This window comes from Giraffa tippelskirchi, chromosome 11, assembly GCF_054371585.1.
Source record: "Giraffa tippelskirchi isolate mGirTip1 chromosome 11, T2T-mGirTip1v1.2.pri, whole genome shotgun sequence".
Classification (NCBI taxonomy): Eukaryota; Metazoa; Chordata; class Mammalia; order Artiodactyla; family Giraffidae; genus Giraffa; species Giraffa tippelskirchi.
In genome coordinates, this window is record NC_137285.1 from 97,117,533 (window position 1) to 97,134,857 (window position 17,325).

The following is a 17,325-nucleotide window of genomic DNA, read 5'->3' on the forward strand; positions in this document are numbered from 1 at the left end:
CCAAACTCATGTCCATCGAGTCGGTGATGCCATCCAGCCATCTCATCCTCTGTCATCCCCTTCTCCTCCTGCCCCCAATCCTTCCCAGCATTAGGGTCTTTTCCAATGAGTCAACTCTTCACATGAGGTGGCCAAAGTATTGGAGTTTCAGCTTCAACATCAGTCCTTCCAGTGAACACCCAGCCAGGGCTGATCTCCTTTAGGATGGACTGGTTGGATCTCCTTCTTCAGGGGGAATCAAATTGATTGTGATATCTAAAAAAGTCATTCAGATGTGTAAAAATAATACAGGTGTACATATAATAGGAAACACAAAATATTGCATAAATTGTGTGGCAAAAGTATTCAAAAGATTTCTTTGTATAATTGTAGTTCATTTTATAGCTGCACAAACTTCTTTTTTCTAATACTGGAAATTTTATCAGTCATATTTGTGCTCTAATAATGTTACATAACTCCACAACTCAGTGATTTACATCAGCAATTATCTTTTGTCTGTGGGTCAGCTGGGCTCACTTTATTTCAGGCTGTAGGTTAGGTCCAGTCTGCTTCAGTGTCTCTCATTCTGAGGCATGCTCTTCTCATGACATTTGGTAGAAACACATGGGATCCAAATCAAACCACACACTTTTCCCATGACCAAGCACAAAGGCCATAGGCAAGGATATATACCATCTATTCTACTGGGAAGCATACAGCAGAGAGGATAGGTACATATAATCTTTTTACAGGGGTGAAGTAAAGATACGGGAACAAAAATCTGCCACAGAAATATTTCAACTTCGTAATGTCAGTTTGTTACTGAATTAACCGTCCTCTTTAATTTCTGAGTAGTTGAGCAAGTACCTAGAGTCTCGTTTTTTCCAGATAGTTCTTCCCTTTCGCTGTTCTCCTTTCTCCTCTTTGACAAATGACTTCACAATGTCATCATGACTTACCTGTGTGGGACCCTAGGAAACATACATCATAGTCAAGCCACTGGATGGTAAATTAAGGGGCTTAACTTTTCCTGAACTTGTTTACCCAAGAAACTTGATTTGCTCTGTAACCAACTTTATTGAGAGAGATTCCTTGAAAAATTGTTCTTGCCCAGCACAGTTTAAGCTATAGTCTTGAGTTCTCTGTGCACATTTCTGAATGAACCCATCCAGCCTGGCTTCATTGTTTTCCACTCACAATTCACCTGAAGAAGTCAATGAAAAAAAATAAGTACATTTGCTGTTTGATTTATGAGTGAATGACAACAATATCTTAGATCTCAAATATGTGCTAACCTTGTGTTTTTAGAGTATGTATATACAGAAACCAAAATATTAAAATTTAACATGCTTTCTCCCTTCTTCATCTGCATCTTATTCTGTTTGTTTGGCCTTTAAATCCTAATTCCTAAAAATTGCATGGTTTGGTAAACCACCGCCTGTTCTTTAGCCTGTATTTCTTTCCTTCTTAAGAAATAATTGCATATCAAACTAGTTATCTGGATGTATTTATCTATGTAAAGAATGTGTTAGAAGTGTGACCAGATTGCATTTATAAATATTATTATAACGCTACCATAAATTGAGTAAATAGCACACAACATCAGTAGTTCAGTTTAGAGTGACTCATTTATCAATCCAGTCATATTCATTACTTGAGACCTTGAGGCCCTGTAAAGATGATAAAAATAGGTGAGATGAAAATACCTATTTAAGGAATTGTCTGGAATGTTTAATGCCATTGAGATGACATCATCATCTGGTAGTATTAAATATGAGTCTGGGCACTTTCCTAGGCTATTCAGTTGACATTAAAAAGAAAATAGCATCTTAAAAGCAGTTCTGTACAGTTAATGAAATGTTACTACATATATCAAAATCAGTAAGAAAACCAGCTATTGCCCTAGAATTATATTAAGGGACTTTATAATGTTTTATACAGTATCTCATCTTAACATCTGTAAGCCAGTATTACCTCATGACATCTGTTGTCTTGAAGAGCTAGTTTTCATTATTTAACCTTCTTTTCTCATGTGTATTGTAAATTTGTTTGCATTATTAGAGACTGAGTTTTATTTCTTTCTGGCTCTCACATCAGTCATAGGATCGTTCCTGTGCTGCTGCTGCTGCTGCTGCTAAGTCGCTTCAGTCGTGTCTGACTCTGTGCGACCCCATAGACGGCAGCCCATCAGGCTCCGCCGTCCCTGGGATTCTCCAGGCAAGAACACTGGAGTGGATTGCCATTTCCTTCTCCAGTGCATGAAAGGGAAAAGTGAAAGTGAAGTCGCTCAGTCGTGTCCAACTCCTAGCGACCCCATGGACTGTAGCCTACCAGGCTTCTCCGTCCATGGGATTTTCCAGGCAAGAGTACTGGAGCAGGGTGCCATTGCCTTCTCCGGATCATTCCTGTAGGGGTGCTTAAATTTTTTATTTGAATTTTTACTTGATGGAACTGTATTGCTTATTAACATAGAGTTCAGAGTTTCAGATTATTTTTAAGTGCTTCTGAATTATGAGTTAGGTCAGGTCTCTCACCTACTTAAAACCGTTTAAAAGTTTCCCAATATCTTAAATATAGACTCCCTCTTTAGGCTTCTAAATTCTTGCTGAGTTTGACCTTGTTTCTTTTTGTTTATTTTTTCTTTTTTGTTGTGTTTTGTTCGTAAACTTTTTTTATATTAGAGTATAGCTGATTGACAATGTTGTGATAGTTTCAGGTGGACAGCAAAGGGAATATATACGTGTATCCATTCTGCCCCAAACTCCCCTCCCATCCAGGCTGCCACATAACATTAGCAGAGTTCCATGTGCTGTACAATAGGTCCTTGTTGGTTATCCATTTTATTTTTGATTTTTTTTCTTTTGACCTTTTTATTTTGTATTGGGATATAGCCGATTAACAATGGTGTGATAGTTTCAGGTGGACAGTTTCAGGTGACTCACACATACATACACCTGTATCCATTCTCCCCCAAGACCCCTCTCCCATCCAGGCTGCCACATAACATTGAACAGAGTTTCTGTGCTATCCAGTAGGATCTTGTTGTTTATTGATCTTGCTTTTTCAGTTTCCTCCTATGCCTTCCCCTTTTCTTTGATCTTTATGCCTTAGCCTCGGGTTGGTTTCTTCTGGGTTTCATGAGTGTGCCCCTCTGTTCCTTGAATGCTTTTCTCCCGAGTTGAAATACTACGCAATGGCAACCCACTCCAGTACTCTTGCCTGGAAAATCCCATGGACGGAGGAGCCTGGTGGGCTGCAGTCCATGGGGTCGCAAAGAGTCGGACAGGACTGAGCGACTTCACTTTCACTTTTCACTTTCATGCATTGGAGAAGGAAATGGCAACCCACTCCAGTGTTCTTGCCTGGAGAATCCCAGGAACGGCAGAGCCTGGTGGGCTGCCGTCTGTGGGGTCGCACAGAGTCGGACACGACTGAAGCAACTTAGCAGCAGCAGCAGCAGCAGCATAAGGGCCTCTCCTGATCACTCTGTATAAAGTAGCCTCTCCCAGATACTTTCCAGAGGGTCACCCTATTTCTCTGGCATTTATTATACTTCATGATTATAATTTTTATCTCCTTATTTATTGTTGTTTCCTCCACCCAAATAAAAGTTTCATGAGGGCGAAGTGCCGACATAGTGGCTGACACAAAGAGGTCACTAAGGTGTTTGTTGAATGAATGAATAAACAGATGACTGTTTACTTGAAACTCACAATAAAGTGTGACTTTCTTCCTTAATTTGCTTCCATGAGAGAGAAAGCATTGTGCTTCAAGACTGATCTGAAAAGAATCAGTACAATTGAGGGCCCAAGTCATCATATGCTGCTATGCTCATTATTCCTGGGCTTCCCTGCTGGCTCAGACAGTAAAGAATATGCCTGTAGGAGACCCAGGTTTGATCCCTGGGTTGTGAAGATACCCTGGAGAAGGGAATGGATACCCACTCCAGTATTCTTGCCTTGGAAATCCCATGGACAGAGAAGCCTGGCTGATTACAGCCCATGAGGTCGCAAAGAATCGGACACAGCTGAGCAACTAACACTTTCACTTTTCATTGTTCTTTGCAATTGAATTTTTTCTGATCCGTAATTGAAATGTGTCTGTGTGCTTTTTTAAGATCTGTACACATATATGGAAACTGGACCCCAAATCATGTTCTTTGTATATATTTATTTTTACAAGTCTTCTTTCTTGATTTTTCTATTAAATATTGCAAAACTGGAAATGTAATTTTTTTTCCAACGGTTATTTTGTGTTGTAACTACTAGACTCATATCAGACACAGCAGAGAGTATGATGTTTTCCTACAACAGGATGAAAATTGCTGTGTATAGGTGGAAATCAATTGACTAGAATAGATATGGAAATAAAATACTCTTAAAAAGGTTCTATGCTATAAAGTTACACTTCATCTGAGGAGCAGGTAAGGTAGGACATTCCCACAAAGAACAAATTTGAGGTTTATTACTGAAAAGTCAGGGTAGACTGGGGCCTAAATAACTTGTCCAATGTCATTCAGCAGTGAAAAGTAGAAACAACATTCATAATCAGGCTTGTCTGATTCCACAACTTTTTCTGCTATATTTTGATATCTTCCTATGTACAAGAAAATCAGAAATTTATTTTACTTATGTATTTTTCTTAAGATATGACAATTTTTTGAAGTCATCTGCTTGTGTCCATTACTATCATCAGATATCACAGTCTGTTGGCTTCTCTGTGGGATTTAGAAATAACATTAGAAAAGTTTGACCATATTTGCTTTTAATTGTTCCTGAAAACTTAAATGTATAGTCAAAGAAATTGATTGTAAATAATCTTTAAAACTTTAAGCTCTGTAACTAAAAGCTCATCTTACTTCTCAGAAGACTGGTTTGTTTCAGTAGTTACACATAGCTTGAAGAACAGATGCAAACAGTCTAATGTAGGGAAATTGCTGAAAGCACAATTAAATTGCCAGAGTATACCACAAGCAACAATTTCCTTTAATTTTTGACAAACTCCCAATTTGAAATGATTATGTACTTACAGAAACAGAGAAAAGCAAAATGTTTTAAAATCTATAGTTTCATATTCACAAATGTGTCTCATTAAGTGTGTCTACATTAAAAGTTTAATGTGGTTTAATAGTATAAATAATATTATAGTCTAATATTTTAAATTAGGATAACCCTTGTTATCCTAATACAGATCATACAACTAATCTAGTTTCTGTTTGTGTTTACAGTGTAAAGTGGTACGTGTATTAATGTGCTAAAAACTGTTTTTCAGGTTTTTGTTTAATGGACCTTCTTTTCTTAATTATATTTTATTCAAGAGTGATTGGTTAGAACCAGCACAGACTAAATTGACAAAGACCAGAGTCCTAATTTATAATGAGATGGTTTTATTTTATAGTGATATTTTGTACTGATTAAAGGAAAGGAATGTTAGAGAAAAAGATGAATAAAGATTTGAATATGGGGCTTGAAGATAATGGATCTTCAGAGTATTTTGAAGAGAATAAATGAACCAATTTTGATTACCTTATTAGAGCTCCAGGATTCATAATGGTCAGATTCCATAAAACACTACCTGTCTTCAGATTTAGTCTTTGTAAATTTGTGGGTTGGGAATGTCTGACCAGGATTTAATTATCTGAGGTCGTTTGGTTTTTTGTCTTTTTTTTTTTTAAGGCTATTTCATCATAGACTATTAAATTGGCATCAATATTTTTACTTTACTCCCAGATTACAGATTGATGAAACTACAAATTAAATCCTTTTAGCATAACATTAAGTATGTAATTTCATAAAGTATTAATATTTTCATCTATTACCCAGCTCCAGCTTTAAGGAATACTAATAATTTCTAGGGGAAGAGCATTAAGCTTAAAGTTAGTCATTCAAAGAGTCTGACATTCCTGAAATTTGAGAAGAGTCATCTGACTGGGTTTCTCCACTTTAATAAGAGACTTGGAAAGCTGCTCCTTATCCCAGGGGAAAGACAAGGGGTGCCATGTGGGGTGGTGGTGGTAATGATGAGGACAACCATGATGATGGTTGCAGCTAAGATTTACTGAGCCTATATGAGCACAGTCATGCACTGTGCTATGAAATCTAGGCTTCTATAAAAGCAAGGTGAAAATATTGATTAATTATACCACACAAAACTTAAATCTTGAAACCTACTTTTGGGGGCTTTGTGTGCACGCGTGTCCAGTCGCTCAGTTGTGTCCAACTCTTCGCAACCCCATGGACTGTAGCCTGCCAGGCTCCTCCGTCCATGGGATGTTCCAGGCAAGAATACTGGTGTGGGTTGCCATTTCCTCCACTAGGGGATTTTCCCCAGCCCAGAGATCGAACCCACATCTCCTGCTGCTCCTGCATTGCAGGAGGATTCTTTACCACTGAGCAATCTGGGAAGCCCAATTAGGGCCTTAGCTATACTCAATTCAGGGATTGGTAGAAGATGATGCTTGAAATTTGGAGGTTGAGTGACTGTAAGATGATAGTTATAGTGACTTAGAAGGTGGTAGTAAAGTTTATAAAAAGAAAAATAAACTCAATCTTGATAACACCACAGTAGCAGAAAGAAAATCTGTGTAGGTCCACAATTGTGTTAGTTATTGAAAGGTTAAATGTGCTTGCTAGATCTAGTGAAAGTTGTTCAGTCATGTCTGACTCTTTGCGACCCCATGGAATTCTCCAGGCCAGAATACTGGAGTGGGTAGCCTTTCCCTTCTCCAGAGGATCTTCCCAACACAGGGATCGAACCCAGATCTCCTACATTGCAGGCAAATTCTTTACCAGCTGAGCCACAAGAGAAGCCCCTTGCTAGATCTAGAGGAAGTTCTAATCAGGGAATGAAATCCCTTAAGGAAGAATTTCCTAACTTTGGTTAAATTAAGATTTTATAGACCCCCTTGAAATTGCACATGAAATTTTATATGTGTCTTTGTATGCAAGTGTAATTTTCATTAGATTCTCAATAGAATTTGTGACCAGAATGTTCCAGGCCAGATGTTACAACATACTTTGACTGAAGTGACTGAAGAAGTACCCCCAAGACTGGCAATAATTGAGAAGCATGTGAATGAAAACTAAAATCATCCAGTTAAGAATAAAGCAGACCAGGACTTCCCTGGTAGTCCAATGGTTAAGACTCCTTGCTCCCAATGTAGGGGGCCCAGGTTTGATCCCTGTTTGGGGAACTAAATTCCACATGCCACAACTAAGACTGCTCATAATGCAACTAAGACTCAGCGCAGCCAAATACATTAAAAAAAAAAGAACGAAGCGGATCAAAGATTATCCCTATGAAGATAAGAGTTTAGATTAATTCTATGAGGGAAGGAGCATAGAAAAAGAACATCAAAGGCCAGAACTATGCTATGGTAGCTTTATGTGATTGAAGAGAAAATAGAGCCAATTAGTGAAAGAGATGGAGAAAAACCAGACAAACACAGAATCAACAGGAAGAGATGTTTATTTTGGGAACCAATTAAATATAAACTAATAATTGAAAGGTCATAAGAGATGAGAGCTGAGAAAGTTTCCAGGGACATTAAAGCAGTGTTGGTGGAGTGTGAAATAAACCATATCACAAGGAAGAATAGCTTCCCTGGTGGCTCAGTGGTAAAGAATCTGCCTGCAATGCCGGAGACCTGGGTTCAGTCCCTGGGTCTGGAAGATCTCCTGGAGAAGGAAATGGCTGCCCACTCCAGTATTCTTGCCTGGAGAATCCCATGGACAGAGGAGCCTGGTGGGCTACAGTCCTGGGATCACAAAGAGTTGGACAGGACTTACTGACTGACACTTTCACTTTCACAAGGAAGAATAAAGGAAAGAAAAAAAGGATAAGTGAAGCAAATAAGTCAAAATGTTGATAACTTTTCAATCTGGAGAATTATACTGTTTTCCCCACTTTCATGTATGTTTGAAACTTCTGTAATAAAAAAAACTAAATTTCAAATGCAAAAATACTTACTAGGATATATTTATTCCTGTGTTAGCCTTTATCACATGCATGCATGCTAAGTCACTTCAGTTGTGTCCGACTCTTTGTGACCTCATGGACTGTAGCCTCCCAGGCTCCTCTGTCCATGCTATTCTCCAAGCAAGAATACTGGAGTGGGTTGCCATGCCCTCCTCCAGGGGATCTTCCTGACCCAGGGATTGAACCTGCATCTCCTGTGGCTTCTGCATTGCAGGCGATTCTTTACCACTGAGCCACCAGCGAAGCCCAGCCTTTATCACAGTTTATTGTAATTGCCTGTTTACTTGTCTATACCAGTATTTCTCAAACTGTCAGTATTGAAAAGCCAGTTTTTTTGATTGGCCAGTCATGTTTGTCAAAATACAATAAAAATCAGTTATCATAAGGGGGTGAAGGACATACAAAATTTAGGGCTTCCCTGCTGCCTCCAATAGTAAAGAACCTGTCTGCAGTATGAGAGACCCAGATTTGATCACTCAGTTGGTAAGATCCCCTGGAGAAGGGAATGGCAACCGACTCCAGTATTCTTGCCTGGAGAATCCCATGGACAGAGGAGCCTGGCGGGCTACAGTCCATGGGATCACAAAGAGTTGGACATGACTGTGCGACTAACACTTTCACACATATCAAATATAGCCTTAAAAAGGCTTGTTGGGACTTTCCTGGTAGTCCAGTGGCTAAGACTCCTTGTTCCCAGCTCAGGGGGCACAGGTTCAATCTCCGGTCAGGGAATTAGGTCTCACAGGCTGCAGCTAAAGATCCTGCATGCTGCTGCTGCTCAAAAACTGAAGATTGCATTGCCACAACTAAGACATAGTGCAGCCAAATAAATAAGTACTTTTTAAAGTTTTGTTATTAAAACCAAAAAACATAAAATTAACAATCAGAACAAAAGTAAACATAGGAAAGAATTTTTTAGAACTGTCCCTTCATCAAAAATACATACATAGGCAATTCGTATAGAGAATTCCTATTTCACTTATAAGTTTTTTCTGTAACCATAATTAAGTTGTTTTTTAATCTGAAATGTGTGCTTTTTCCCTGTTATCTTTAGACCTTGTGCATTAATTTGAGTTGGATTGATAACAGTACCCCTCATGGGGATGATAACTTGCAGCCACAGGTTTTTATCTCAGTTATTTTCTGATCTCTGGGGGTTGTCTGCACTGCAGAAATCATAAAGAGTAGGCAAGAGCATAGATATGCTGAAATACTTGCTGAGATTTTTGCTTAAGAAGTGAAAATTCCTCCTCTCTAAGTGGTGTCTTACTCTCTGGAACGTGGATGTTGTCATTATTCTCACAGTATTGTAGGTTTATTGACATGCAATTACTGTAGCTTCAGATATACCCCCCGCCTTTGTTTTACACAGTCCCTTCCTCCCAAACTACAAAGCTTTTTAACCCCCTTGGCTATAGTAGTTCCAGTTTGGACTGATCACTGCAAAAAACCATCAGTTACTGTAGATTCTATTGTGCTTCCCGGGACTCATTTTGTAGGCAATAGTTTGGGCTATTTTTCTACGTATATTTACATGTACTTGTTCATATTGCATCTGTTAAGTTTCTCTATGTTGTCAAAAATCTCAAAAATCTTTTCCCATTGATCCACAGTGACTCAGAATTTTCAACAGAAAGAAATTTTATCTATTTGGAGAAGTCAGTCATTTGTCTGTGAAAAGATTGTCTCACTTAGTGATACAGTTTAAGTAGCATTTATGTAGACTCTTAGGAAGGCTATAACTAACTAGTCAAAAGATAATCCCTTACATAAAACACACTGCATTCCCGTTGGTAATTTGCATTTGCCCTTTATTAACCCATGTGCCTGCTCATCCAGAGAAATGAGGCTCCAGTTTACTATTATGAATAGAAAGCACATTATTCACTTGCCAATATATTTGGAGTCACTCTGATGATAGTTTGGACATTTCGGCTGAAAAGTCTACAGATTTGTTCCTAAGTGATCCTTTTTCCCCCTTTACAAGTATGAATGGCTACTCTGTACTCTATAAAGGCAAAGGGGAGTTGTGACAAACTCATCTCAGTTTGTGATTAACAGTAGATATATAAAAATATACAGAAGTTCACTCACATTTAAAGACTAACATGTAGACTAGAGTACTCCTGCTGCATACTTTCATCACACTGTTTTTGGAATGTTTCATGATACCATCTGTATTAAGACCTTAGTCAGCTGTGTATTCAGTATTTTACCTCTGCTTTTTTATGCATGGTACTATAAACAATGTGGGGAGTATAGAAGAGAATGATATGGATCTAGCTTCAAGAAGCTTAAATAAAGGGATCTTTTATTTTCTAATGCACAGAGTGTTAGAATAAGGTCTGCATGTGTCTGCACATTACATATTATGATATACATACACATACTTAAAGTACGAGACAGTATGAGTGAGAAGGAGTCCATAGGAGAGAGATTATTAAATACTACCTGAGAGATGAGGGACTCTTTCAGGGCAAGGTGGCGTTTGAGCAGGGTTTTGAAAGGATAGTTAGGGCTTTAGCAGGAGTCTGGGAAAGAAGTTTGATACAGTTTTTAAAAAATGTTTTTCAAAGGTTCTAGTACCAGAGCAGCCATTCACTTACCAGTTGTCTGAATTCAGCCAGATTACTTGGTGGCTTCAGTTTCCTCATCTACAAAGTGGGAATTAGAGTAATAGTTATCACAGAGGACTTGTAGGAAGATTAAGTGAGATACTGTGACACGAACATGCTTGATAAACTGTAAAGTGCTATACAAATGTTAGTAAATTTTATAGTAAACATTGAGGGTGGCATTAGCCAAAAAGATGGAATTAGAAAACCAGTAAAACCACAAAGCCTAGAGCAGAAAATACATGACGATGACTGTGAATATTAATTCACTCATACAGTTACTAACTTCGGAAAAAATCTTAAACCGACAAGCCTTTCAGGTTTTATGTTGAGCCCATTTTCCTCAAAAGATCATGTCAGAGGCCTTTCAGATCTTCAGGTGAAACTTGAATAAATTGTAATGTTTAGTTTTATTGAATTCATATAGAATTAATTTTCAAATAAAATACTTTAAAAGATATTATAATATTGCACAGAAAGAGCTAATGTATCTTGCAAAGTATGCTTGTTTAGAGGACATGGTTTTGAGAACAAGTCTACATGTTTTAGAGTATATCAGAATTGCTCCCCTGAACAGGAGAACAAAGTGTGAATTATTAAAGCTACTTCCAGGGACTGTTGTGTCTTCTATTACAGATGGTTTGCCCAATAACTTCACAAATAGTTGTTTAAAGGAAGGATATCCCTTGTCTGATGAGAGGTCTGAGAATTTATTTATGTTCTTTGTTTTAAATAAATTTTATTTTTAAAAGATGGTTAGGAAAAGTATTCAGAATTTATTGCAAAGAGAATGTTGAGGCTTTAAAATGCGTTTTTAAAAAATTGAAATACAGTTTTATTTTTATTGGAGTATAGTTGATTTACAGTGTTGTGTTACTGAAGTCTAGTTGATTTGCAATATTGTTAGTTTCAGGCGTACAACATAATTCTGTATTTTTACAGATTATACCCCATTTAAAATTATTATAAAATATTGGCTGTATTGCCCTGTGCTGTGCAATATATCCTTGTTGCTTACTGATTTTGTACATAGTAGTTTGTACCTCTTAACCTAAAGAAGCTTTTTGAATTATACTGTATTATGCTAGTTGCTGTTGTCTGTTCTTGGGCTCTGTCTGTATATCCAGACTCCAGTGAAATATGATTGGAGTTATTTTTCTCAGGACAGGGAACTTGGAAACTGTTTTACTTCAACCCTAACTCATTATTAAAAGAAGTTTTTGAGGGGGGAAAAAAATCCTGATACTAACAGTGGGTTTTTTTTGGGGTTTTTTTTTTGGTGTTTGTGAGTAATTCTAAATTCTTTCTCCTTTACAGACTACCTTGCTAACCATGGCCGGTTAAATGAATCTGAGGCCAGGCGCAAATTCTGGCAAATCCTGTCTGCTGTTGATTACTGTCATGGTCGGCAGATTGTGCACCGTGACCTCAAGGCTGAAAATCTCCTGCTGGATAACAACATGAACATCAAAATAGCAGGTAACTGGAACACTGCTGGCTCTGACGTGATCAGACATGAGCCACAGCACGCAGGGTGTGGAAACAGACCTGCAGACAGAGGTTCAGGAGCACGTCTACCTGGGACCTCACACCCTTGCAGAGTGTATTTTATCTGTTTCCTTAGTCCTGTGTGTAATGAAAAATAAACGAAAAAAAGAAAAGTAAGGGAAATAAGTTCAACACGCAGTGTGGCAGGACTACGACCGGGGTCTGATTTGCATCCTCAGTTTGGTGTGTGCTCAGGCCCCTCTGGGGTGCTCTGCTGAGGGTGTGAGTATTTGGAGGGGCTGAGGGGGCTGGCAGAGCAGCGAAGGTTGGGGCGCTCTGCCCTGCTCTCTTCAGTATGGCTGGTGGCTGCAGAGAGGTCGCAGACAGAAATAGGTGACCACGGGAGAAGGAGAGCACTGGGGACTCAAAAGCACCTTGCCTTCTCCTGACACAGTGGGGTTTTGATCTACAACATGGAGAATAAGATTATCTTTGCTAGTTTTCCTCCTACCCTTTTCACAATTAACAAAGACTTTTATATTTTATATTCCAAGTTTACTTATTCACATGGCCAAAACTCTCATTCAGTCAGTCAGTATTTCTGTGTCAGGTACTGTGCTGTGCTAGGTACTAAGGGTACAAATCAAAAAGTCATTTCTTGTGATCTTAAAAGTCTAGTGGGGCAGTAAGAATAATGAAAATACAACATGATAAGTGCCCAAAACTATATGTGCAGACTGCAATAGAAGTATAGGTGTCAGAACATCAGTCTACCTGAGAAATCAAGAAGCTGTACAAAGAAGGAACTACTTGAATTCAAGCTTGAGAGATGAGTCAGAAGCTTGCCAGGGAGATAAACAGAAGTAGGATATTACAGACAGGCAGGCCAACTGTGTAAATATCACAGGTAAAAGAGAGAGAAAGAGATTGAGATTGAAATGGTGGGGAACGATTGCTCACTATTAGGTAAATATAAAATCTGTACGCATGGGGGATTGATACAGGAAGAGCAGGTAGGCAAGGATCAGAATATGAAAAGTCTTGAAGACCATGAAAAAGACAATAGAATTTATTCTGTAGGTAATAGGGAGCATAGCCTGTTGGAACTTCTAGGGTTGCGGTGAGGATGAAGTGGGACTGGATAAGATGATCAGATTTGCGTGTTAGTTGTCTCTCTCTGGCCACAGAGTGAGGATCGGTGGCAGATGTGGGTGAGACTGGACAGGAAGACTAATCAGGAATCTGATGCGTTTGTCCAGTTAAGAAAATGTGGGTGTACACTAGAGTAGCAGCAGCAGAGTCTGTAGGTGTGGGAAGGAGAGAGGTTTTTGTTTCAGTTAGAGTTTGGAAGAGTATCAAGTTCAGTTCAGTTCAGTCGCTCAGTCGCATCCGACTCTTTGTGACCCCATGAATCGCAGCACGCCAGGCCTCCCTGTCCATCACCAACTCCCAGAGCCTACCCAAACCCACGTCCATCGAGTCGGTGATGCCATCCAGCCATCTCATCTTCTGTCGTCCCCTTCTCCTCCTGCCCCCAATCCTTCCTAGCATTAGGGTCTTTTCCAATGAGTCAACTCTTCACATGAGGTGGCCAAAATATTGGAGTTTCAGCTTCAACATCAGTCCTTCCAATGAACACCCAGGACTGATCTCCTTTAGGATGGACTGGTTGGATCTTCTTGCAGTCCAAGAGACTCTCAAGAGTCTTCTCCAACACCACAGTTCAAAAGCATCAATTCTGCGGCGCTCGGCTTTCTTCACCGTCCAACTCTCACATCCATACATCACCACTGGAAAAGCCATAGCCTTGACTAGACAGACCTCTGTTGGCAAAGTAATTTCTTGGCTTTTAAATATGCTATCTAGGTTGGCCATAACCTTCCTTCCAAGGAGTAAGCGTCTTAATTTCATGGCTGCAATCACCATCTGCAGTGATTTTGGAGCCCAAAAAAATAAAGTCTGACACTGTTTCCACTGTTTCCCCATCTATTTCCCATGAAGTGATGGGACCAGATGCCATGATCTTAGTTTTCTGAATGTTGAGCTGTAAGCCAACTTTTTCACTCACAAAGCAAAAGCTTAGCAAAGTTGCAAGAGGTGGTAATTTGTCCTAGGTTTATTAAAAAGGAACAGAGACATCCACACGAGAGAAGCTGAGCAAGAAGTGGATGAGTGACTTGGATGGGTGCCCACTGGACTAAGTTTAGGGAGAAAGCAAATGCCTTAGTTTGCCGCATCGTGGTATAAAATAGAAGGGAGAAGCCTCTGATTCGTGCATTTAGCTGGCTTATTTCTATGCCATTTATCATCAATTTTTGTCTTGGACATTTAGGGAAGGCAAACAAATTAATTTTGGTTACTTTTTTTACTTACTTTTACTTTAATTTTAATAATTAATATTAAATGCCAATGTTATATATGTTTCAGGGAGTAATGGATTTTTCATTCTGTAGTCTTTGATTTTTTTTCCTCTAATAGAATTGCCTAAATAAGGCAGCGTTTTTAAGTTAATTTGCTACATTCCCATTATAAAGATTTGTATTGATTTGTCTTTTTGTTTTAAAAATGTAGTATTAGTGTTTTTGTAATTTAAATGCAGTATTAATGGTTCTGTAATTTATACTGTATATTCATTTCTGCCACTTTTCCCTTTTCTTTTGGCCCTTCCTTTGGTCCCATTCATTTCACTTCTTTTTGCAAACCTTCTGCAGAGCACACCACTGGAATTTTTTGTTTGCTTCTCTTTGAAAGCATCAGCTGCCCCAAAGTAGTTGTTCTTGTCAGAGAAGGCTGTTTTTTTTGGGGGGGGGTGGTTCTTTACTCTGAAGAAAGAAGGGGGAACCCCCTGCTTCACCTTTACATTCCTGAACAAAAAATTAACAAAAACAATACCTTTATTAAAGGAGTTCTGGGAGTCATTTCAGGCAGAGAAAGAAATGTTAAAGAGGTGGGAGTCATATACTATAGGAATTACAAAGTGCTCTGTCACAAACATCTCAAAAGAAAATGCTGAAGTAGAGCGCCAAAGAAACTTGCAATCAGAATATGCAGAATATCCCATTAAGGTGATAACCAAGTTTTGCCTGGATATAATAATGTCTTCTGTAATTCTGGCCTGTAAGTAGATAAACTTAGTATTTCTGTCATTATGTGAAATCTAGTTATTTGTTTGTTTTTGCTGTTTTTATTTTTGAATACATGAACTTCAGAATCCTCTCATTTTTATCTGGAAGACAGGTAAAATGTCAGAAACCTACAGTTGCCCCCTCTGGTGAAGCTCGTGGAACAGCTAGCATTCACGGAGCCTTCACTAGTTTCAGGCTCTCTGCTATGTACTTGTGTCATTTAACCTCCACAGCAACCCTAGGAGCTGCGTACCTATTGCCAGTTTTTAACGAAAAGCTGAAACACAAAAGAGATTAAGTAACTTGCCAAGGTGACTCAGATAATAAGCAGCAGACCTGGAGTTCAAGCCTGGTCTCTCTGACCACAGTATCTGTGCTTCTTGCAGTACGCCAGCTTGTAGTTTCCAAGTCCTGTTTGTCAGTTATTCCTGAGGGAGTACTCACTGACTGAATTTTGGGTTCTATCATTCCGTGTTTTGGAGAAGGCAATGGCACCCCACTCCAGTACTCTTGCCTGGAAAATCCCATGGACGGAGGAGCCTGGTAGGCTACAGTCCATGGGGTCGCTAAGAGTCGGACACGACTGAAGCGACTTAGCAGCAGCAGCAGCAGCATTCCGTGTTTATACATTTATTGTCCTTGATTCTCTGTCTCACAAGTGGGTACACACACATACATGTACATGCAGTTTAGCTAAGCATTCAGATTTCCTTCCTGCCCCCATTTTTTTCTCTGTCACCCTCAACACCATTGACCCCAAATTTCAGCAAATGTTTATTAAGCATCTACTATGCTCCTAAGCTAAGTCCTGGAGATTCAGATGTTTCGAGGCAAAAACAACAGCAGTGCAAATAAGCTCAACTCTGCTCTTACCTCAAGGAGTTAATCTGTTTGGAACCAGACCTTTAAATGAATGCAGCATAAAAAGATAATTGTCATACAAGCCATGAGGCTAGAAGAAGGTTGTGCCTGGAAGAAGGAGGAAAATCATTAGTAAGACTTTATTAAGGCGGGAGGCATTTGTGGTGGGATTGGCAGGGAGAAGGAGAAAGGAAGAGAGTTAGCTGAGGCAGTGAGGGGGGATGGCAGCTTCAGGCAGAGGCAGGCAGGCCAGAGAACTCGGTGTGTAGGGAAACTGCAGACCAGAGCTAGTGGAGAGGAAGTTCAGTGAGGAGTGATAGGAAAAGAGCCTGGACAGGTAGCTATGCCAGATCATGAAGGATTCCACACACCCTCAGAACTGTAGTAACATGTAGGAAAGATGGGGCTCCATGGAAAAATTACAGAACCTCAGAATAAAGTACAAAAAATTATTCCTTCAAATTATACATTTGTGTTTATTCTGCTTATGAACATCTCATGCTAAATGGGCTGAATAAATGAACTGTTTTAGCCATCCTGTGTGTTGAAATTGGAGCTTCCCAGGTGCCACTGGTGGTAGAGAATCTGCTTGTCAATGCAGGAGACACAGGAGATGCGGGTTCGATCCCTGGGTTGGAAAGATCCCCTGGTGTAGGAAATGGCAACCCACTCCAGTATTCTTGCCTAGAAAATTCTATAAACAGAGAAGCCTGAGGGGCTACAGTCCTTGGGGTCACAGAGTTGGACAGGCCTGAGCACACACACACACACACACAGTGAAATTAAAGAGACGTGTAAACCAAAACTAGGTTTAAATTAAAATATTTGCCTCTGTTTATAAGACAGAACATGGAATGGAAGTGTCAAACGTGCTTTATTTTAATAAATACAGAATCTTGGCTTTCAAATCAGATCCTCTTTTATGCTCCTCTAATGGGTAAGACTTCAGGTACTGTGAGCCGTGGATTCACCCACACCTGTGTATGCTCATTGCCTCAATTATGAGACCTCCAGCCTTCACAAAATACGAGTGTTGGGACATTCAGAATCAGAGGCAGAGTGCAAAGAAAGTTTGGCTTTCATTAGTTTTAATAATTGCAGTACTGTTTCCTCCATGCTATTTCGGCTATGACCCTTCAGGCATTAACTTGAGAATAAATTGATGAAAAACACTTAGTTTTGTTCTTCAAATTTCCTAATCTGAAATGCTTACAATGAATACTTAGATAAGAATTAATACGTATGAATTACTCAGGAAGTTTTCAAAAAATATCAGAAGC

At 39.2% G+C, this 17,325-nt stretch overlaps 1 protein-coding gene across 27 annotated transcripts in view; it reads left to right on the plus strand.

The window, feature by feature from the left end:
* The window catches only part of SIK2 (salt inducible kinase 2), a 141,377-nt gene that overhangs the window by 71,596 nt on the left and 52,456 nt on the right, over nt 1-17,325 (plus strand). For all 27 annotated transcript variants that reach the window (XR_014069199.1, XR_014069202.1, XR_014069200.1 and 24 more), the window contains exon 4: nt 11,889-12,050. Coding sequence is in view for 15 of the 27 variants with exons in the window: in XM_081543323.1 (XP_081399449.1) it covers nt 11,889-12,050 (162 nt within the window). In the remaining 12 variants the exon portion in view is untranslated. The remainder of the gene's footprint in view (nt 1-11,888; nt 12,051-17,325) is intronic.